We start from the raw sequence: 22427 nt of genomic DNA on the forward strand, positions 1-22427 counted from the left end.
CGTAGCAGTAGACTTCTGAGTATCAACAAATTACACCAAGTAGGCCGATGTTTGACTAATACCATTGTATTTTGAACTGCCAACATTGATTTGATTTCAGTTGAATTGCTTCACCAAATAAAAATAATGAGGTGGGCGATTTGCTCGCATTTTAATGGTTGTTTCTTTAATTAAAATCAGACTGATAAATAATATGACTTCAAAATAATGAAAATGGAAAAGTGATACCTCTTGTTTGTATTCGTTCTCGTGGTTCATACATGACAGCTCTTTCCACGTTCATTCTCCACGTCACCGTATAATCCATCAGTATCACCACACCGGTCTGGGCAGACTAGATCTAGACCATCAGTATCACCACACCGGTCTGGGCAGACTAGATCTAAACCATCAGTATCACCACACCGGTCTGGGCAGACTAGATCTAGACCATCAGTATCACCACACCGGTCTGGGCAGACTAGATCTAGACCATCAGTATCACCACACCTGTCTGGGCAGACTAGATCTAGACCATCAGTATCACCACACCGGTCTGGGCAGACTAGATCTAGACCATCAGTATCACCACACCGGTCTGGGCAGACTAGATCTAGACCATCAGTATCACCACACCGGTCTGGGCAGACTAGATCTAGACCATCAGTATCACCACACCGGTCTGGGCAGACTAGATATAGACCAATCAATACGCAACCCTTTCTGGGCCAAATCAAGTACGGACCAGCCCCGAAAATATACCTATGATTGGCCCATATTTAGTCCATCCAGGCTGGCCTTGTTTGGGGGCGGGGCTCATTAGAATAATTCCCAGTGTTCAGTTTACGTAACTGGGAATATTGTTGTAGTTAATGTGTTCTGTTGGTTCTTTTAACATGATCACTACCTGTTCTAAAGCTTTTACCATAAGTGCAAGTGACGAATAGGAGCAATAATATATACTTCAACTTTGAACTTGACATGTAGTAATGCTTTCTTCATTGACATGTAGAAAGACATTCAATTATATGGGGTTGAAATTTGGCCATAGAAACATTGATCAAAAATGTTTCACCAGTTACTTCAAATGGTGATATGGTAACTGGTGAAACCTTTTAGGTGGATGTTTCTACGGCCCTAGACTAATAAGGAGAACATCCCATGCTTATACTATATTCTTCGATAGACATAGAAGTATGCTTTGTAAGCTTATTCTGTGTTCCTCCCAAACAGGACCCTATGCCCTATAGCAGAGATGCACAATTGGCGGACCTTGGTCCGGGTCCAGACCGAGTGAAGGTTCTATCTGGACCTGGACACATTTCTCATAAATAATTGTTAAATTAAATAATGATGAAGCAACACTTTTTTTCAATGTACACATAATGCACTGGCTCAGCGCAGGTCCCAGAGAGCGCCCCATAGAAAATCTTTGGAGGGAGTTGAAAGTCCGTGTTGCCCAGCAACAGCCCCAAAACATCACTGCACTAGAGGAGATCTGCATGGAGGAATGGGCCAAAATACCAGCAACAGTGTGTGAAAACCTTGTGAAGACTTACAGAAAACGTTTGACCTCTGTCATTGCCAACAAAGGGTATATAACAAAGTATTGAGATAAACTTTTGTTATTGACCAAATACTTATTTTCCACCATAATTCGCAAATAAATTCATTAAAAATCCTACAATGTGATTTTCTGGAAATTTTTTTCTAATTTTGTCTGTCATAGTTGAAGTGTACCTATGATGAAAATTACAGGCCTCTCTCATCAGGCCTCTCTCATCTTTAAGTGGGAGAACTTGCACAATTGGTGGCTGACTAAATACTTTTTTGCCCCACTGTATGTGCATGAGAATGGCACTGACTCCATTCCAGCCAAGGTTCAAATGACTGGCAGGGCAAGCAATAGCCCATTTCTCTCACCAAAGAAGAGAGATGGAGAAGTGAAGTGTGAGAGAGTAGGAAAGATACAAATTAAACCTGTGGTTTCTTATTTGTTCAAAATCTAAGCATTTTTTTCAGAAACAGGCACTTGTTATTTTTTGTGAAGATGCAGTCTTGTTTTGATTGAAAGGAGAACATTTGTGATAGACCTACTTTTATTTATGTTTAGGCTGCATATTTATTTTACCTCATGTTTATTGTGTCTGCATTGAAAATGTGCAATAAATATTGTTGAAATGTTATTGAAATGTAGTACTTTATTTATTAGCTATAAAGCTATAAGAACTACATATGCCCCCAAATCATAGCGCACGTTAGACATTTTAATGGTTTGGACCTTTGGGGGGAGAAAATGTTAGCCACTGGACCTCTTTGAATTCTAATGGTGTTCCCCTGCCCTTCTGGTCAATAGTTGGCCTAGTGCACTACATAGGGAATAGGTTGTCATTTCGTGATGGAAATAAAGGCTATGGGTTAAGCTCTGTAGGGAACCCCTCAGTCCCCCTCTGGAGCTCCAAACATGAAAGGCTACTTTAATCTTTCAGAGCACAAATTCATTGTCTGACCCCTTTTGGCTTCTCTGACACTCCATCCTTACCCATCGTCCTTACAAGCCTATTTAGCCAGCGCTAACATCCAAGCATAGCACATGAATCATCACTCAGTGTGACTTTTATGTCTGTTTCCAGCTACCCGTGCTCCTCAGCTCATTGTTTTCTCTGCACTGGAGACAGGTTACTCATAACTTCAATTGCCCAGAACCTTGTTCTTGATGTGGCTGTGTCGCAGTGTGGAGGTGATTACTGCTTTACAGCAACGGCAGTATGGCTCCGCGGTGACCCATTTCTCAGGCCGATAAGCGTGTATGATTAGGAAACTTTCCGAGGTGCAGCATCATTCTGGGTGTGAGTCGCAAATCCACTTCTACTGAGACGTCTCGCCCCATATAGGGAGGGAGGGAAGAAGGGGAAAGACGTTTCCTTTTGATGGACCTCCCTGTCTTTCCAGAATAATAACAAAAGTGTAGAACAGTGTGATATCAGAGAAGATTGGTTTCTGTTGTAAAAGTGAAAACCACTATATAGTTCAGAATCTGACTGATCGCATCAGTTCTTTCTGTGTACTGACACCTTATGTACCAATCTGTTGCAGACTACCTGACTGCTAGTATGATGAATAGCTTAATTTGACCTCACACACTCTTAAAACAGTAAAACACTAAAAAACACTCTCTTTGGACTTGATCAAGTTGTGATAGCCTTGTGCAGGGCTTTTTCCTATAGAGCTAAATAAAATAAATATGGAATGGTCTGCCGATCTATGTGACAGATTCAGATTCGGTCTCAACCTTTAAAGGGATACTTCAGGATTTTGGCAATTAAGCCCTTTATGTATACTTAACAAAAATATAGATGCAACATGTAAATTGGTGGCACCATGTTTCATGAGCTGAAATAAATGACCCCAGATATTTTCCATACATACAAAGCTTATTTCTCTCAAATGTTGTGCCACATTTGTTTACATCCCTCTTAGTGAGCATTTCTCCTTTGCCAAGATAATCAATTCACCTGACAACTGTGGCATATTAAAGGCTGATTAAACAGCATGCTCATTACACAGGTGCACCTTGTGCTGGGGACAATAAAAGGCCACTCTAAAATGTATAGTTGTGTCACACAACACATTGCAGAAATGTCCACCAGAGCTGTTGCCAGATAATTGAATGTTAATTTCTCTACCATAAGCTGTTTCCAATGTCGTTTTAGAGAATTTGGCAGTACGTCTAACCGGCCTCACAACCACAGACACATGTAGCCACACCAGCCCGGGACCTCCACATCCCGCTTCTTCACCTTCAAGATCGCCTGAGACGAGTCACCCAGACAACTAAATGAAACGGTTTGTTTGTACGACTGAGGTATTTCGGCACAAATTGTCAGAAACCGTCTCAGGGAAGGTCATCTGCATGCTCGCTGTCCTCACCAGGGTCTTGACCTGACTGCACAACTGACTTCAGTGGGCAAATGCTCACCTTCGGTACGCTGGAGAAGTGTGCTCTTCATGGATGAATCCCGGTTTCAGCTGTACCAGGCAGATGGCAGACAGTGTGTATGATGTCGTGTGTGTGAGCGGTTTGCTGATGTCAATGTTGTGAACAGAAAGCCCCATGGTTGTAGTAGGGTTATGGTATGGTATGGGCAGGCATAAGCTGCAACAAAGAACGCAATTGCATTTTATCAATGGCAATTTGAATGCACAGAGATGCCGTGATCCTGAGGCACATTGTTGTGCCATTCATCCACAACCATAACCTTATGCTTCAGCATGATAATGCATGGCCCCATGTCAGGAAGATCTGTACACAATTCCTGGAAGCTGAAAATGTCTCAGTTCTTTCATGTCCTGCATACTCACCAGACATGTCACCCATAGAGCATGTTTGGGATGCTCTGGATCGATGTGTAGGACAGCGCGTTCCAGTTCCTGCCAAGATCCAGCAATTTTGCACAGCCATTGAAGAGAAGAGGGACAACATTTCACAGGCCACAATCAACAGCCTGATCAACTCTATGCGAAGGAGATGTGTTGTGCTGCACGAGGTAAATGGTGGTCACACCAGATACTGACTGGTTTTCTGATCCATGTCCCTACCTTATTTTGAAGGTATCTGTGCCCAACAGATGCATATCTCTATTCCCAGTCATGTGGAATCCATAGATTAGGGCCTCATTTATTTATTTACATTGACTGATTTTCTTATATGAACTCTTAGAAAATGTTTCATGTTGCGTTTATATTTTCTTTCAGTGGACTTCCCCAGAGTCAGATGAACTCATGGATACCATTTATGTCTCTGCATCCAGTGTGAAGAAAGATAGAAATAGTTTTGTGACCCAATGCTAACCAGTGTTAGCGCAATGACTGGAAGTCTATGGGAAACACTAGTTAGTAACTTCCTTCAACCTGCTTGCAGAGATATAAAAATGAGTTCATATGACTATGGGGAAGTAAATGAAGGGCTTCATTGCCAAAATCCTGAAGTATCCCTTTAATTCTTTACTGAAGACTAATCTCTTCAGTAGGTCCTATGATTGAGTGTAGTCTGGCCCAGGGGTCTGAAGCATGAACCACCCTTGCTGTCTCTGCCTGGTAGGCTCACCTCTCGCCACTGGGATTCTCTACCTCTGACCCTATTACGGGGGCTGAATCACTGGCTTGCTCACGTTCTCCCATGCCGTCCTTAGGAGGGATGCATCATGTCTAGCCAGGCTTTTTTTGCTATACTTGACCTAAGTGGGTTGAGTCAGTGACTTGATCTCTCTTCCTGTCCTCAGGCTTGTGCAGTGGGGGAGATCTTTGTGGGCTATACTCGGCCTTGTCTCAGGGTAGTAAGTTAGTGGTCTGTTGATATCCGTTTGGTGGTGTGGGGGCTGTGCTTTGGCATCGTGGGTGGGATTATATCCTGCCTGGTTGTTGGCCCTGTCCATGGGTAACTTTGGACGGGGCCACAGCGTCCCCCGACCCACCCTGTCTCAGTCCCTAGTATCTTTGCTTCAATAGTCTATGTGCCGAGGGGCTAGGGCCAGTCTGTTCTATCTGGTGTAATTCTGCTCTTTTATCTGGTGTCCTGTGTGATCTTAGGTATGCTAAATCTAATCCCCCCCCCCTCCCTCCCTCTCTCTCTCTCTCTCTCTCTCTCTCTCTCTCTCTCTCTCTCCCTCTCTCTCTCTCTCTCTCTTTGTCCCTCCCTCCCTCTCGGAGGACCTGAGCCCAAACACCATGCCTCAGGACTACCTGGCCTGATGACTCCTGGCTGTCTCCAGTCCAGCTGGTCATGCTGCTGATCCAGTTTGTGCTGTTCTGCCTGCAGCTATGGAATCCTAACCTGTTCACCGGTCGTGCTACCTTGTCCCGGACCTGCTGTTTCGACTCTCTCTCGTCTCTCTCTCTCTCTACCGCACATGCTGTCTCGGCCTTTGAATGCTTGGCTATGAAAAGCTAACTGACATTTACTACTGAGGTGTTGACCTGTTGCACCCTCTATAACCACTGTGATTATTATTTGACCCTGCTGGTCATCTATATGGACGTTTGAATATCTTAAAGAATGATCCAGCCTTAATGGCCAAGGACTCTTATAATCTCCACCCAGCACAGCCAAAACAGGACTGGCCACCCCACAGCCTGGTTCCACTCTAGGTTTCTTCCTAGGTTCCAGCCTTTCTAGGGAGTTCTTCCTAGTCACCGTGCTTCAATATCTGCATTGCTTGCTCTCTGGGGTTTTAGGGTGGGTTTCTGTACAAGCACTTTGTGAAAACTGCTGATAAATATAAATACATTTGATTGATTGATTGATTGATTGGTTGGTTGGTTCAGGTGCATCATTCAAGTCCCCCAAATACGCAAGGTAAGTAGTTTTGTAAGTTATGAGACTATGCTATCTCTCTCTGAGATGTCCTCCTTTTCTTCACAGTCTGACTTTCCATTCCAGCGTCCTCTTCTCTCGCTCACGTATGAATCAACTGGAGCTTTCAAATCCCCCTCAGTGAATCCTCGGAGGCAGATAAGCATTTGAAGGAAGAAAAAGACCAGGGATGTGGAGAGTTGTGCTGAATTTTACAGAGCTATAGCGTATATGCTGGAGACACACACTCACTCATGCATGCATGTACATGCTCACACAGACACACAGGTGGAATTAGATCCCCCCCAAGCCAGACTGAGATCTGAGTCTGTGGGTACCTCAGGTTATCACCTACCAGCAGCACAGGGGTAGTTAGAGCTATCGCTCATGCTCCCAGAGAGGGGAAGTACTCAAGACAAGTCGAACAAGGCAAACTTGGGCTTCGCATGATCACAATAACTAAGGCTGATAAGTTTTGAAGAATTAAACTTTGGAGAAAGTAACGTTATGTGACGTTATCTGTAGGGATGGATTCCAAAGTTGCTAAACAAGATAGGAGTAGTGTAAAATGGTAATTTAGCAGATGATGCTATTCAAAGTGATTTACAGTTGACACATGGTATTCAGTACAGTATTTGTATGGCAGCTGCCTGTTGGCATTGCTTGGAGATAGGAATGGGGAAATCTAATCCTCAGGGTCTGAAGTACTGCTGTTTTTCTGACTTATTCGTGTCACTGATTGGCCAGAGAGTTTTCTCACCTGGGACATGTTCAGAAGGAAAACATGGTTGAACGTTGCAGATAGAAATGTCATGAATAAGAGACAAAATGATTCATTATTCTACATGTCATAGTCAGGCATGTTTGTTCTACAGTATATATTTCTACCCGAACGTTATGCCCCTGATGCCCCAGGTCTCTGACGCAATGGAAAGGGTGAACACCAGCAATGCTGGCGACTTCGACATCTAAATTAGTGTACCCCTGGCTTATGTGATAACCTACCATACCTTTAGGCTCAACTCTATTTCCCTCCTACCGGCAAGTTGTAAAGATCCCATCCTCTTTTGTTCTGTCCAGTCTCACAGTCCCAAAGGAGGCGCGAAGACACTGTGCCTTCTGAAGCAATTCACAGCAAAACCGCAGTGCAGAAAAACCCATTACCTTTGGAAAATAAGACGCCGCTGGTCCACAGAGCAGAAATTGCTTGAACAATCCCCCCTGATCTCAGCCCCGGAAAAATAAGTAAAGACGATTCTGAAAGTCAAGAAGATCCATAGCAGGTAAATAATAATGTGAGAAAAGGGCGAGGAAATGCCAGCCAGGAAGTCCCCATGTGTCCATGTGCAGAGAGGGGCTTTAGGCCTTACACACTCCAACAGGTCGGGATTGAACTCATCCTGTCTGTGAGTGGCACAGTATTACAGGCTTTTGGGCCTGGAGAGAGAAACATGATTGAGCCTTACTCACAGCGAGAGACATCAAGTCTTTAAATATTTCAATAGCTGTTTAGTGAAAACGGCCCTTAGCTTTGGATTCCATGTGTATCTCAGTCGGAATACACTGTCTCCCTGGGATCTAATAGTCTTACTGCAAGATGCCACCAAACATGAAAAGCAATATCCACCTGGGTCTTTACTGGCCTGTAAGCAATGTCAGCTTATGGAAATATCAATGTTTTACAGGGGGGGGGGGGGGGGGGGCATGCAGAGAACAATGCATTTCATTTACAAATGTCCTGGATATATTCTGTATCTGGATATGGCTCAGTTATGGATAGCCAATATTCTCTACTAATATTCTCATTTGGATGGCTGAGAATTTGGTAGTAAAAGGAATACAAAGAATAATTACCTCATGCATAATCATCTTTCAAACCATAGGTGTTTTTTATTGTCTGTGCAAACAAAAGGTCAGAAATACCCATACATCACTTCCTACATTTGGTTATTGCTTTTAATAGTCTTTGAAGACTCATCACAAACCCCTAATGTGCACACATCCGTTTCAAAGTAGCTATTCAGGGAATCACTGTTCAACCAAAGTGCTAACTTATTCAGAGATAGCACACTGGATATTCATTAGGAAGAACACAAGTTGGTTGGCTTTTGGTAGTTTCATAATTTTGATCAAATAAGCAATAGTTTGCCTGTGGATATTTGTCTTCAATAGGTATACTGCTACTTACCTCTCTGCTACTGTCCATGTAGTGTGACAATTGGTTTGTAAAATATTGATATTGATATTTAATAGGTCTACTATTCAACGATAGCTGTCTGGAATAAGTCTACTATAACTATTACTTATCTGCCTTATTCAAGAGCTATGTTGTGTTTAGATGTTTGTAAGAGACAGTAAGATGTTCTGAGAATTCAACATGGTGGAATGGGAACATTTCTTCACCAACCTTTCAAACCCAGCCCCAAGTATGATTCTGGAAAATATTGCCAATTTTTACACCATTTGGCAAATTGTTTTTCACAAAATGTATTTTGCACGAAATATATCTATTTCAATAAGATTATTTCCTGAGCTTGACAATTGAACACATATTTCTTCCCAGTAAAGTATGCCTAATGTGGAAGTGATGTAACTTTTTTTTTCTCACAGGCCAATGTCCTTGCCGGAGTGGCATTCCTCATTTAACAACAACAAAAAACAGCTGCTGCATCTTTGACAGTCGAGCAAGCAACCAAAGCAATTCAGCATATGAAACTAAAAAACAAGCATATCCCTTTCTCTCTCCTCCATTACCTACAAGGCAGGCCAACTTGTCTAGCATGTTATCTGATGTATATTACCTTTGATATTGTAGAAAATCAAACAAGTGGACATTCGAAAAACCATATTTCCATAGCATGGACAAGAGAGACCAGGGGTGGTTGGTTTTAGATCTGGAACTCATGCAGATACAAAGCTATTTAAAATGTATGCCTAGAAGCACAACACTTGATTCAGCTAATCAACTATTAATCAAAGCCTTGGTTGGTTGACTCAAGTATTAATGCTGGGATGGAACAAAAGCCTGCAGCACAGCGAGTGGGTTCAGGGTCCCTATGAACTGGTTTGAAGATAGGTTGGAGCAGGTGTTGTTGGAGAGCCATTGATTTAACTTGGAGCTCCACCTACAGGAACTATTGTAGTATTACAACTACTTGTTACGTTGCCATTCCCCCCCATTTTTCTGTATAGTCCTACATTATGTATGAGAGCATTAAATCTGTGATGTATTGTTGAACTGTTTCCCAGATTATGGGTGTGTTTGAGAGCATTAAATCTGTGATGTATTGTTGAACTGTTTCCCAGATTATGGGTGTGTTTGAAAGCATTAAATCTGTGATGTATTGTTGAACTGTTTCCCAGATTATGGGTGTGTTTGAGAGTATTACGCCTGTGATGTATTGTTGAACTGTTTCCCAGATTATGGGTGTGTTTGAGAGCATTAAATCTGTGATGTATTGTTGAACTGTTTCCCAGATTATGGGTGTGTTTGAGAGCATTAAATCTGTGATGTATTGTTGAACTGTTTCCCAGATTATGGGTGTGTTTGAGAGCATTAAATCTGTGATGTATTGTTGAACTGTTTCCCAGATTATGGGTGTGTTTTGAGAGCATTAAATCTGTGATGTATTGTTGAACTGTTTCCCAGATTATGGGTGTGTTTGAGAGCATTAAATCTGTGATGTATTGTTGAACTGTTTCCCAGATTATGGGTGTGTTTGAGAGCATTAAATCTGTGATGTATTGTTGAACTGTTTCCCAGATTATGGGTGTGTTTGAGAGCATTAAATCTGTGATGTATTGTTGTACTGTTTCCCAGATTATGGGTGTGTTTGAGAGCATTACATCTGTGACGTATTGTTGAACAACTTCACCGATCCCAGACTGTAGCTTTAATGACACATTCTGAAATGATTCAGTGAAGTGTATCAGACAAATACATCATTGGTGTCAACATACTTTATTGCAGAGAGATAAAAATATACACTTCCACTTGTTTCAGAAATTAACAGTCACAATATTATCCTGTCTTACTCTTAGATGACATGCTAAGGAAACAAATTAAAGCATGTAACATACATTGGCAAACTTTAACATACGCACAAATACTCAGACGTCACTAGTTAAGATTTTATTTGCACATGAAAAACCCCACCTGCAAATATAATCAATGAAGGTTAAGCACGAAAACAGTGGAACTTTTACCACATCAGCATTCAAACTACAAAATGACATTGATCGAACAGTGAAGGGCACTCTGCGATTTTACACTACATGGGGTGTATTCATAAGTGCACACCATAGCTAAACGTTTTGCAATGAAAACGAGTTTCTTCAGGTAGTCCCTTCTCGTTTCAGTGTCTAGTGAATACACTCCAGACAACAGCACTGTAGTGGGTGATTCCCTGATGAAGGTACGGACAGAAAGCCAGTAGTAGAATATAGAACATTTCCAACTGTGTCATTGTCTACCATCACCCAGATTCCAGCCAGTCCACAGTCCTATTATACATCTCTACATGTAACAATCCTTTTTGAGTTACAGTTCTATTATGTCAAATGTCTCACACAGTGGAGGCTGGTGGGAGGAGCTATAGGAGGACAGGCTCACTGTAATGGCTAGGATGGAATAAATTTAACGGTATCAAAAATATGGAAACCACATTGACTCCTTACCATTTATTCCATTCCAGCCATTACAATGAGCCTGTCCTCCTATAGTTCCTCCCACCAGCATCCACTGATCTCGCACACATCCAAGTTCACAAACCAGCAGACTAGACCGACACTAATCCACTCCTTTTGGTTTCCAAAAGTCTTTGTATCCGTTCCTGAACAGCAGAAGGCACAATCCCTCTTGCCTGGGTGTCGGTCTGTTTCTGCCCTTTTGCCAACTCCTTCTGGAATCGTCTTGGATAACGACAGAAATGGACTCAGCCAGAGCACAAACAGATCTGGAACCAGGCTACAATCCTCCCTGCAGGGCGCCATTCCATTCCACTCTCAGACTTACCCAACCTTATTGGTAGTTCTCATTAGAGCACACCATAGCAAAACATTTTGGAATAGAAAACAAGTGCTTCTTATTGGACAAGCTCAGGTAGTACCTCCCAGTCACACTCTGTTTCCTCCATTCTATGCCTACAGAACATGGCCCCCTGGTTTAGGTGTGGTAGATGGTGTCTACCTGATCCAGGGCATTGTTCAGCAGGGAACAACATTGCGGAACGTTCAGAAAGAAATACATTACCTAGAAAAAATATGCCGCAATGAGTCATCACGTCATCTCTATTCATGGCGTTTCTAGCTGCAACAAGTTTGCCTACCGAACACAACCCAGTCGTGTTTACTAGGGATCCATGTTTAATAGTACAAGCAACAGAATTTTATTTTGTTTAAGTGCGGCAACGGAAACCAAAATGCCAAAATGTTTCATGGACGAGTCCGGGTCCATGGTTCTACAGGAGTTGTCTAGGTGTAGTAGATGATCTCTGGGATCTGTCCGTCCTCCACTGACGTGCCGTTGTTGTTCCCAGGAGAGCTGAAAAAGAAAAAGGTGGTCTTGGTCCCCGTGGCAGACTCCTGGCTCACTTTCTTTAACCCTTTAGTGCCGTAGTGAGAGTCCGGGCCCTACAGGAGACAAGTGGATTGTTAGCATAGAGAAATTATGCACAAAACGCAGTTTTCGCAACGTACTGAAATGATCCACCGTGAAAGCTTGACATAAAACATTCCTAAAAAATTGTAACAGTGAACTAATGGACACAATACACAAATAACTGTTTATACTGTAGTTGTTTTGTGTGAACAATCCCCTTAAGATGAGCTTACGATTAAAATGTTCATACAAAGTCTCAACTGTGGTCACACAGGGTTGATGATCTAGTAGAATACAGACCAAAACTAGTTTGCATCATCATTTGATTCAAGTCTATAATAACTATGCTGATGTTAGCAGCAGAGGCAAAAATAAAACACAATAGCCTATTGGTTTGTAAACATGCACTTGAGTACTGTCGTTATGGGGTGAGCGTACCTTTAAGGTTACACTTGAGTATTGTCGTTATGGGGTGAGCGTACCTTTAAGGTTACACTTGAGTATTGTCGTTATGGGGTGAGCGTACCTTTAAGGTTACACTTGAGTATTGTCGTTATGGGGTGAGCGTACCTTTAAGGTTGCACAAGCGGTGTAACTAACGTTGGGTAAAATCTCCACCGGCTCCTTGAACATGACTCTGAACGTGTTGGCTGTTCCGTCACAGCTGAAGCCCGTGTCGTTTGTTGCTAGCGTTAGGCTTTTGTCACTCTCAATAATCTGAAAAAAATGGATACAATTATTGTCAATTACTGTTTGCACTATAGCTTAAAAAAATGAAAAAGGTTTTCTGAACAAATTCACTATAATGGCCTGGATCGTGTTCAGTTGGCACCAAACAGGGGACAAAAACATTTTGAAACAGAAAGGTACTACCTGACCTTGTCTAATAACCCAGGTTTTTGGTTTTCCACTGCAAAACGTTTTGTTACTATGTGCCCTACTCGACACAACCCTGGTAACCAGATCTCTTAGTGCTTCATACGCAGTAAGGAACATTGGAGGAGTTATCGTGTGACTGAAGCACTAACAGGACACATTTGGTCTGGCTACCAGACTGATAACATCATTAGCTCTTCCATTATTAAATGCTTACCTGTATATTAACCTGATAGTCCGTAGGTCCGTGGATCGATCCATACAGTCCGAAACCCACCACTGATATTCTTCTATTTACATTAAATCTACAGGAGATGGAAATGACAAGATACCTTTAGAAACCTCAAACGAACGAACACAGGCTTTATTAATACACATGCAGTAGAAACTCCACCAATGGGAGACGAACACTGCCTTTATTAATACACATGAAGTAGAAACTCCACCAATGGGAGACGAACACTGCCTTTATTAATACACATGCAGTAGAAACTCCACCAATGGGAGACGAACACTGCCTTTATTAATACACATGCAGTAGAAACTCCACCAATGGGAGACGAACACTGCCTTTATTAATACACATGCAGTAGAAACTCCACCAATGGGAGACGAACACTGCCTTTATTAATACACATGCAGTAGAAACTCCACCAATGGGAGACGAACACTGCCTTTATTAATACACATGCAGTAGAAACTCCACCAATGGGAGACGAACACTGCCTTTATTAATACACATGCAGTAGAAACTCCACCAATGGGAGACGAACACTGCCTTTATTAATACACATGCAGTAGAAACTCCACCAATGGGAGACGAACACTGCCTTTATTAATACACATGCAGTAGAAACTCCACCAATGGGAGACGAACACTGCCTTTATTAAAACACATGCAGTAGAAACTCCACCAATGGGAGACGAACACAGGCTTTATTAATACACATGCAATCGTCTCTGCCAATGGGGGTGTGGTGAAGAGGTATGAGGCTGGAGAAAGACCATCGCTCAAATTCACCTGGTTGACTCCTTTAACAGCACACATTGCAATAGAAGAACAACCATCTCAAACTATTCTGGGGTTGTTGAGTTGTATTGAAATGTTCCACCACTGTAAAAAACAGTGATGTGGCTGTTTTTTTTATGGCTCTGCCAGAAGCAACCCCCCTCCAAAAATATGTTGAACCGACTTATTATTTTGACGATTTGTGATTTATCAGACGCTCTTATCCAGAGTAATCAGGGTTAAGTGCCTTGCTTCAAAACAGCAACCTTTCTTACTGGTCCAACGCTCTAACCACTAGGCTACCTGCTGGTTACTGGTCCAACACTCTAACCACTAGGCTACCTGCTGGTTACTGTCCCAACACTCTAACCACTAGACTACCTGCTGGTTACTGGCCCAACACTCTAACCACTAGGCTACCTGCTGGTTACTGGCCCAACACTCTAACCACTAGGCTACCTGCTGGTTACTGGCCCAACACTCTAACCACTAGGCTACCTGCTGGTTACTGTCCCAACACTCTAACCACTAGACTACCTGCTGGTTACTGTCCCAACACTCTAACCACTAGGCTACCTGCTGGTTACTGGCCCAACACTCTAACCACTAGACTACCTGCTGGTTACTGGTCCAACGCTCTAACCACTAGGCTACCTGCTTGTTACTGGCCCAACACTCTAACCACTAGGCTACCTGCTGGTTACTGGCCCAACAATCTAACCACTAGACTACCTGCTGGTTACTGTCCCAACGCTCTAACCACTAGGCTACCTGCTGGTTACTGGCCCAACAATCTAACCACTAGACTACCTGCTGGTTACTGTCCCAACGCTCTAACCACTAGACTACCTGCTGGTTACTGTCCCAACACTCTAACCACTAGGCTACCTGCTGGTTACTGGCCCAACACTCTAACCACTAGACTACCTGCTGGTTACTGGTCCAACGCTCTAACCACTAGGCTACCTGCTTGTTACTGGCCCAACACTCTAACCACTAGGCTACCTGCTGGTTACTGGCCCAACAATCTAACCACTAGACTACCTGCTGGTTACTGTCCCAACGCTCTAACCACTAGGCTACCTGCTGGTTACTGGCCCAACAATCTAACCACTAGACTACCTGCTGGTTACTGTCCCAACGCTCTAACCACTAGACTACCTGCTGGTTACTGTCCCAACACTCTAACCACTAGGCTACCTGCTGGTTACTGTCCCAACACTCTAACCACTAGGCTACATGCTGGTTACTGGCCCAACACTCTAACCACTAGGCTACCTGCTGGTTACTGGTCCAACACTCTAACCACTAGGCTACCTGCTGGTTACTGGCCCAACGCTCTAACCACTAGGCTACCTGCTGGTTACTGGCCCAACAATCTAACCACTAGGCTACCTGCTGGTTACTGGCCCAACAATCTAACCACTAGACTACCTGCTGGTTACTGGCCCAACAATCTAACCACTAGGCTACCTGCTGGTTACAGGTCCAACGCTCTAACCACTAGGCTACCTGCTGGTTACCGGCCCAACAATCTAACCACTAGGCTACCTGCTGGTTACTGGTCCAATGCTCTAACCACTAGGCCACCTGCTGGTTACTGTCCCAACGCTCTAACCACTAGGCCACCTGCTGGTTACTGGTCCAATGCTCTAACCACTAGGCTACCTGCTGGTTACTGGCCCAACACTCTAACCACTAGGCTACCTGCTGGTTACTGGCCCAACGCTCTAACCACTAGGCTACCTGCTGGTTACTGGCCCAACGTTCTAACCACTAGACTACATGCTGGTTACTGGCCCAACGCTCTAACCACTAGGCCACCTGCTGGTTACTGGCCCAACGCTCTAACCACTAGACTACATTCTGGTTACTGGCCCAACGCTCTAACCACTAGGCTACCTGCTGGTTACTTGTCCAACACTCTAACCACTAGGCTACCTGCTGGTTACTGGCCCAACGCTCTAACCACTAGGCTACCTGCTGGTTACTGGCCCAACACTCTAACCACTAGGCTACCTGCTGGTTACTGGTCCAACACTCTAACCACTAGGCTACCTGCTGGTTACTGGCCCAACGCTCTAACCACTAGGCTACCTGCTGGTTACTGGTCCAACACTCTAACCACTAGGCTACCTGCTGGTTACTGGCCCAACGCTCTAACCACTAGGCTACCTGCTGGTTACTGGCCCAACACTCTAACCACTAGGCTACCTGCTGGTTACTGGTCCAACACTCTAACCACTAGGCTACCTGCCGCTCATAAGTGTTTCTCTCCACCGAGGTCTGTAGAAAAAGGCTTATAGGTTATTGAAGGACAAACCAGTGTTGTACTGAGGCTGCATTTGACACACCATCATCTGAATTAGAATGAATAGTTTATCTTTTTCCGTCTGAATAATTTGCATGTCCAAAAAACAAATACGAGCAAAATAAAAGTAATTTCTGTGCAAGGGCTTTTAGTCATTGTAATTGTATAGTGTGGGGCCGGTAGGACATTGTCACGGTGTAGACAAGCAGGTACACAGTCTCACCTGATCCTGTCACTGGTGCCACTGTATCCCCAGCGACTTTCAACCTGCTGGAACCTACTAATGCTGCCCTCCTTTCCTCGGAGGCAGCAGCGGGGCCTGTCAATGTAGTCTACCCGCGGCTTGGGGTTTACTGTAAAGTGTAAAAACAGATTTACCACCTCCCGATCGAACAATATTCCAGACTGGGCAGGCCCTGTTGCACAAGAAAGAATATCAAACTGGTTTCAGACTGGGCAGGCCCTGTTGCACAAGAATTAATATCAAACTGGTTTCAGACTGGGCAGGCCCTGTTGCACAATAATTAATATCAAACTGGTTTCTAGGGCTGGGTTCATTGGACAGCAGAAACACAAACACATTTATAAAATGATTATACACCGTTATGTTCAAAATGAATTCTAGGTTACAAGTATGTTCAAGTATTTACATTTTACAAAACTGAGCTTGATGAAAAGCAGTGCTTACTCGTATTAAAAAGTAATAACATTTAGGATATGTGAAATCTGACAAAGCAGAGTCCTAACTTATTTAGCATTTTAAACTACAACTTTAGATAGTGTGTGTTTGTCTTTCTGTTTATGTGCATCTGTCTCTGTGTGTATGTCTCAGACAGAGAGATGCCCACCCGCAGCAAACTCCTCCACAGTCATGAGTGGGAAGCGGATGAGGGTTAGGGCCTTGCCCAGAACCTTCTGTTTGTTCTCAGAGGTGAGGGGAAGCTGTTGCCTGTAACACTCGGCATCCGCCCAGCGCACCACCGCACCAAATAGACGGTTTTCGCGAATCCCCAGGGTGTCTCTCTCCAGCACTGCACACAGCGTATCTAAAAACACAGGCTCAGTGTTAGGTCTAGTCTACACAGTATGACAAAAAGGGAAGGGGTTAGGGTCAAAGGTTAAACTCAATTGCCTCCAGAATGCACCCAGAAACCAACATACACTTAAAGCAGTCAATTTCTTCCACTACCTCTATGATGGGAATCCTAATAAAATACTGATGGATTCTATTAAAATGTAACATGTTACAAGTTAAACTGTAGTTAGTTTGTATCCTGTTTAGTGAAAGATTACTGTGAGTATTAATGGAGTTTAGGCCATGAAACTGTGTGTACGCTCATTTAGAAACCATGACCTAATGATCAGGGTGAGGCCCAGAACAGAAGATGGACGGGGTGTGATTCTAACATCTGGTTAAACAAAGAGGACCATGGACATTCCACAGGGGAAAGGAGGGAAACTCATTGGGGTCATAAAATGTATAGCTGGGGAGGTGACACCTACAAGGGAAGAATATAAAATGTGTTGTGAGCTTTCTAATTGTAAACACTCAGCTGACTGTATCCTTGGTATTAAACACATGACACTTCTATTGAGCTTTTGGTCTCAATTCCTTATTGCAAAGAGGTAGCAATAGCATTTTCCTTTTTAACAACACTATAAGTCTATTGGCGGTTCCACTGTATATCATTGGGATATGTTCCTGTATATCATCCACTGTATATCATTGGGATATGTTCCTGTATATCATCCACTGTATATCATTGGGATATGTTCCTGTGTGAATAATAGGCCATACTGATACCTAGGTCAATGTCAGTGAATCCTTCTGCGTTTATGGCATCACCGGTGCTTTTGTCTATTGTTTCCAAACAGAGGCTGGCAAGCTGAGGCTCATCGAATAGTCTGGCCTGCAGAAAGAATGAGCACGGTCCAAGATGACACATCAGCATGAGACACATGGGGAAGTTGTCTGTTCAAGTACCGCCCCACCAATTTGCACTTGATTTGATAAAGGCATAACGTAATATACAACATTCTAGGATCAAACTTGCTCGCTCAACAGAACAAAAACAGGAAACAAGAACACTTGAATATACCTTACATTTTTGAAGATGTTTTGTTTTGGAAGCACATTGGCCTACACAAATACTTTGTGGGATGTGACCTGTGTTTAAGCTAGTTTATTCTGTAGTACTACCCAAGTCATCTAGGCCTGTGTATTATCTTCAGTCATGGCTTAGGTTTTGGAGTTTTGATTACCCTGTTCTGAATTGTTACCCAAGAGGAATTGGCAGAGATGCCATCTTGGCTATTCTTTCTAAGTGATGAACTACAGTAGTCTATTCTATTTCGTGAAGAGCTGGCATATTCTTTAGTACCCACATGAGGGTTTTATGTATTATAGTTAATGATACCAGTTCTATATACTACCTGAGTGAGTAGCAGTATTATGTAGAATAGTTTATGCAATAGGAGTAATATTAGCAGCCCTATATACCTGAGTGAGTAGCAGTATTATGTAGAATAGTTTATGCAATAGGAGTTATATTAGCAGCCCTATATACCTGAGTGAGTAGCATGAATGCATTGTCTGCCCTGAGGTGTTTGGTAAGGAACTCCACACACTGAGTCTCTAGAGCAGGAACGGCATATTTCTTCGCCGTGTACAGAGTGGTCATCACCGTCTCTGGTCCTATGTGGACCTCGTCAGAGTACAGGAACCTACACACACACACACACACACACACACACACACACACACACACACACACACACACACACACACACACACACACACACACACACACACACACACACACACAGTAAGTGGTCAAAGAAGGTGGGATGTACAGGCTTCCAGAACACCAGAATGTCTGTCTTCTAAAACAAAAGCTTGACATTGCATATAGAAGAGAAAAACGTTTCATTTTTTAAAAGAGGTAAATAGGCATAGTAATTAGGAATAGCTCAGGCAGGAGCCTCGTTTGATATCAGTTTCATCAACTCACATCAAATCAAATTGTATTGGTAACATACACGTAATTAGCAGATGTTATTGCAGGTGTCTCAAAATGCTTGAGCTTCCAGCTCCAACAGTGCAGTAATATCTAACAAATTACACAACATATACATAAAACACACACCATTCTAAGTAGGAATCAATTAAGACTATGTACATATGGACGAGCGATGACAGAGCAGAACGGACTAAGATACAGTAGAATAGTATAGAATACAGTATATACATATGGATGAGCAATGTCAGAGCGGCATGTACTAAGATACAGTAGAATAGTATTGAATACAGTATATACATATGAGATGAGTAAGCCAGATATGTAAACATTATTAAGTGACTAAGATACAGTAGAATAGTATAGAATACAGTATATACATATGAGATGATTAAGCCAGATATGTAAACATTATTAAGTGACTAAAATACAGTAGAATAGTATAGAATACAGTATATACATATGAGATGAGTAAGCCAGATATGTAAACATTATTAAGTGACTAAGATACAGTAGAATAGTATAGAATACAGTATATACATATGAGATGAGTAATGAAAGATATGTAAACATTATTAAGTGACTAAGATACAGTAGAATAGTATTGAATACAGTATATACATATGAGATGAGAAATGCCAGATATGTAAACATTATTAAGTGACTAAGATACAGTAGAATAGTATTGAATACAGTATATACATATGAGATGAGAAATGCCAGATATGTAAACATTATTAAGTGACTAAGATACAGTAGAATAGTATAGAATACAGTATATACATATGAGATGAGAAATGCCAGATATGTAAACATTATTAAGTGACTAAAATACAGTAGAATAGTATAGAATACAGTATATACATATGAGATGAGAAATGCCAGATATGTAAACATTATTAAAGTGACTAGTGTTCCATTCCTTAAAGTGGCCAGTGATTTCCAGTCTATGTCTATAGGCAGCAGTCTCTAATGTGTTAATAATACATGAATATTATCATACAGACAATGCAATGTCAGCACTCATAACATAAGGGGAACAATTTAACTAACGTACTGGGGTAACAAACACCTCTCTATAAATATATTATATCGCAATGCAGTGCATGGTCGGTCAATAGATGTTACCTTAGCAAGGCTAGGAAGGCTGCAGGTTCCACATCAGGTAACTCTATCTCGGCCGAGGTGGTGGCCATTCCCCCGTTGAACATGGCGTCAAATACTGCACTACCAGCAGCTAGGACGAATTTATGCGCTGGTATCCTCTGCGCCTGTCTACCTTTACCGACAATAAACCTAACGTCACTGAGCAGTTCGTTATTGAAGAGAAACGCGAATCGCTCTTTTACTGAGCTCTTCGTGGCCTGCCAGTTGTACATAGGCTCCCGGTGAAGGCCACCCGACGGGGGTGAGATTGGTGCTGCGACCACGGGGACTGGCATATTCGAGGCCACTCCAGCATTTCTTCCCGCTCCAGAATGGGCGAAATTTGATGCTCGTCCTTCAAGATTGGACGGTGGACCGATGCCACCACCCCCAGTCGCCATTTCGTACCGTTGTCCTTATTGGCTTTTACGATTGATAACCGTGGAAAATATTAATGACGCATTTTTGCGTTTTATTGCGAATTTTTCAGACTAAAGGGCCAGTGTTTGTTACTGCTTTCTTTCTCGCTCTCCAGGAATGACGCACACTTCCGCGGTTTACGTCTCTTCCTGTGAATCCTTCTTGTTGTTTTCTTTTAACCCATTAGGTGGCGCTGTTTTCTGGTGTCAAGTCAAGCAGACAGCATCGCTGAATACCTTTATTTTGGAATTACCACAAATCTGTCTGGATCATGCATATTAGACACCCGACACGAAACACGACAACACACAGTTGATCATTTCCACACAATCCGAATGCGGCAGAGAAAAACTGCTTTGCAACAAGCCAAGTATTCTCGAATAGTTTATATACTCGTTTTTTTAGTTAATACTTTCCAGCTAAATTCTGGAAAATTGTCAAATCTTTGAAACACGGCTCCAACCCCTCCTTGCCCCGGCGGGTTTTGACAGCCTCTGGTCCCATACTAGACAACGTGTACATTTGTAGTGCTTTTACAGTTTTTCTCAGTCGCTTTGGTGCATTTTTCACATCATCCCTAACATGTGCAAAATAATAAGTGCATTTCTCAGAACAATTTGTACACACTGCAATATACAATAGATATGTTTCTAAAGCTAGTCAATCACTAAAAATCCTTAGTACATCTCTCAAAAGTAAATATTCATGCCAATGATCATGTCAGTGTCATCACAATGATAAGTCATTGAGTCATTGTTCACGAACAAGGTCGTCAAAATGTTTAGGCATGTTGTCAATGTAACTGTGTACTTTGACAGTATTACCTGATGTAAACTTAGGCTACAGTTTGGATGACAGTTACTGTATTGAAAATGCACAAGGCTGCACTTCTATGGCATATATCAATTTCAACAGTACTATTTACATATTACTGTATGTGAGTTATTGATTGAAAGAGACTGGACAACCCAAGGGGCACAAAGGGAAAAAAACTAAATTAGAAAGAAACACAGGAAACCACCCCTAAGGCACAACTTTGCCCGCAGCACTGTTGTGCTGTCTCTACACATCCAGACGTTCCTGTCTGTCGGCCCACATATTCTCATCCACATCACACTGGATATTTTCCCTTCCAATGCAACGTGGAAAGAATCTTTTGGAATGCCTTATCCATCCTCTGCAGGCGTCTACTGTGATGTCCTCACATGCTGCATCCATTGCAGCCAGCAGGGTCATCTGTGTGTGTGGCTGACGATCGTACACCTTCCACCTCCACGCTGAAAATAACTCCTCAATTGGGTTAAGGAATGGTGAATAAGGTGGGAAGAATTCTATGAGCATCCTCGGGTGGGTCACAAACCATTGCCTTATGATGTTTGATCGATGGAAACTCACATTATCACAAATGACCACATACTTTGGCAAATCCTCTCTAAACAGACGCCTCTCATCATCAGGGATGAGAGCCCTGTAGAGAGTCTCTAAAAAGTTGAGTAGATGCTGGGTGTTGTATGGCCCTATAAGGGGGATATGGGTTAGGACACCATGCTCCAAAATAGCAGCACACATGGTGATATTTCCTCCCCGTTGGCCTGGCAAATCCACAGTAGCTCTGTGACCGATGATATTCCGACCCCGCCTTCTGCATTTGGTCAGGTTGAAGCCAGCCTCATCCACGTTTACAAAGTTGTGAGAGGGTTCACTTGATTCCAACTCCA

At 42.7% G+C, this 22427-nt stretch overlaps 1 protein-coding gene across 2 annotated transcripts; it reads right to left on the reverse strand.

Moving 5' to 3' along the window:
- Nucleotides 1-10276: 10276 nt before the first annotated feature.
- Nucleotides 10277-20833, reverse strand: LOC139411670 (BTB/POZ domain-containing protein 1-like). Of its 2 annotated transcripts, none has more exons than XM_071158290.1 (8): nt 20272-20833; nt 18694-18850; nt 17931-18036; nt 16975-17172; nt 16350-16542; nt 13024-13111; nt 12501-12647; nt 10277-11962 (listed from the first exon to the last, which is right to left on the reverse strand). In XM_071158290.1, the coding sequence occupies exons 1-8, from the start codon at nt 20688-20690 to the stop codon at nt 11804-11806; spliced, it is 1467 nt and encodes a 488-aa protein (XP_071014391.1). In that variant the 5' UTR covers nt 20691-20833; the 3' UTR covers nt 10277-11803. The 2 variants fall into 2 exon arrangements, with proteins under 2 accessions (XP_071014391.1, XP_071014392.1); XM_071158291.1 differs by having other exon boundaries at nt 11555-11962; nt 16350-16479.
- Between the last annotated feature and the right edge of the window lie 1594 nt (nt 20834-22427).

The sequence above is a fragment of the Oncorhynchus clarkii genome, chromosome 6, assembly GCF_045791955.1.
Source record: "Oncorhynchus clarkii lewisi isolate Uvic-CL-2024 chromosome 6, UVic_Ocla_1.0, whole genome shotgun sequence".
NCBI classification, from domain to species: Eukaryota; Metazoa; Chordata; class Actinopteri; order Salmoniformes; family Salmonidae; genus Oncorhynchus; species Oncorhynchus clarkii.

Bases quoted from the DNA above. Each gene is read 5' to 3' on its own strand.
- LOC139411670 (XM_071158290.1), bottom strand. From the start codon at position 20,690: ATGGCGACTGGGGGTGGTGGCATCGGTCCACCGTCCAATCTTGAAGGA. The intron at 18,851-20,271 runs GTAACATCTATT...GTGTGTGTGTAG, and splicing joins GCCTTCCTAGCCTTGCTAAG to GTTCCTGTACTCTGACGAGG. The intron at 18,037-18,693 runs GTATATAGGGCT...TTCTTTCTGCAG, and splicing joins CATTCATGCTACTCACTCAG to GCCAGACTATTCGATGAGCC.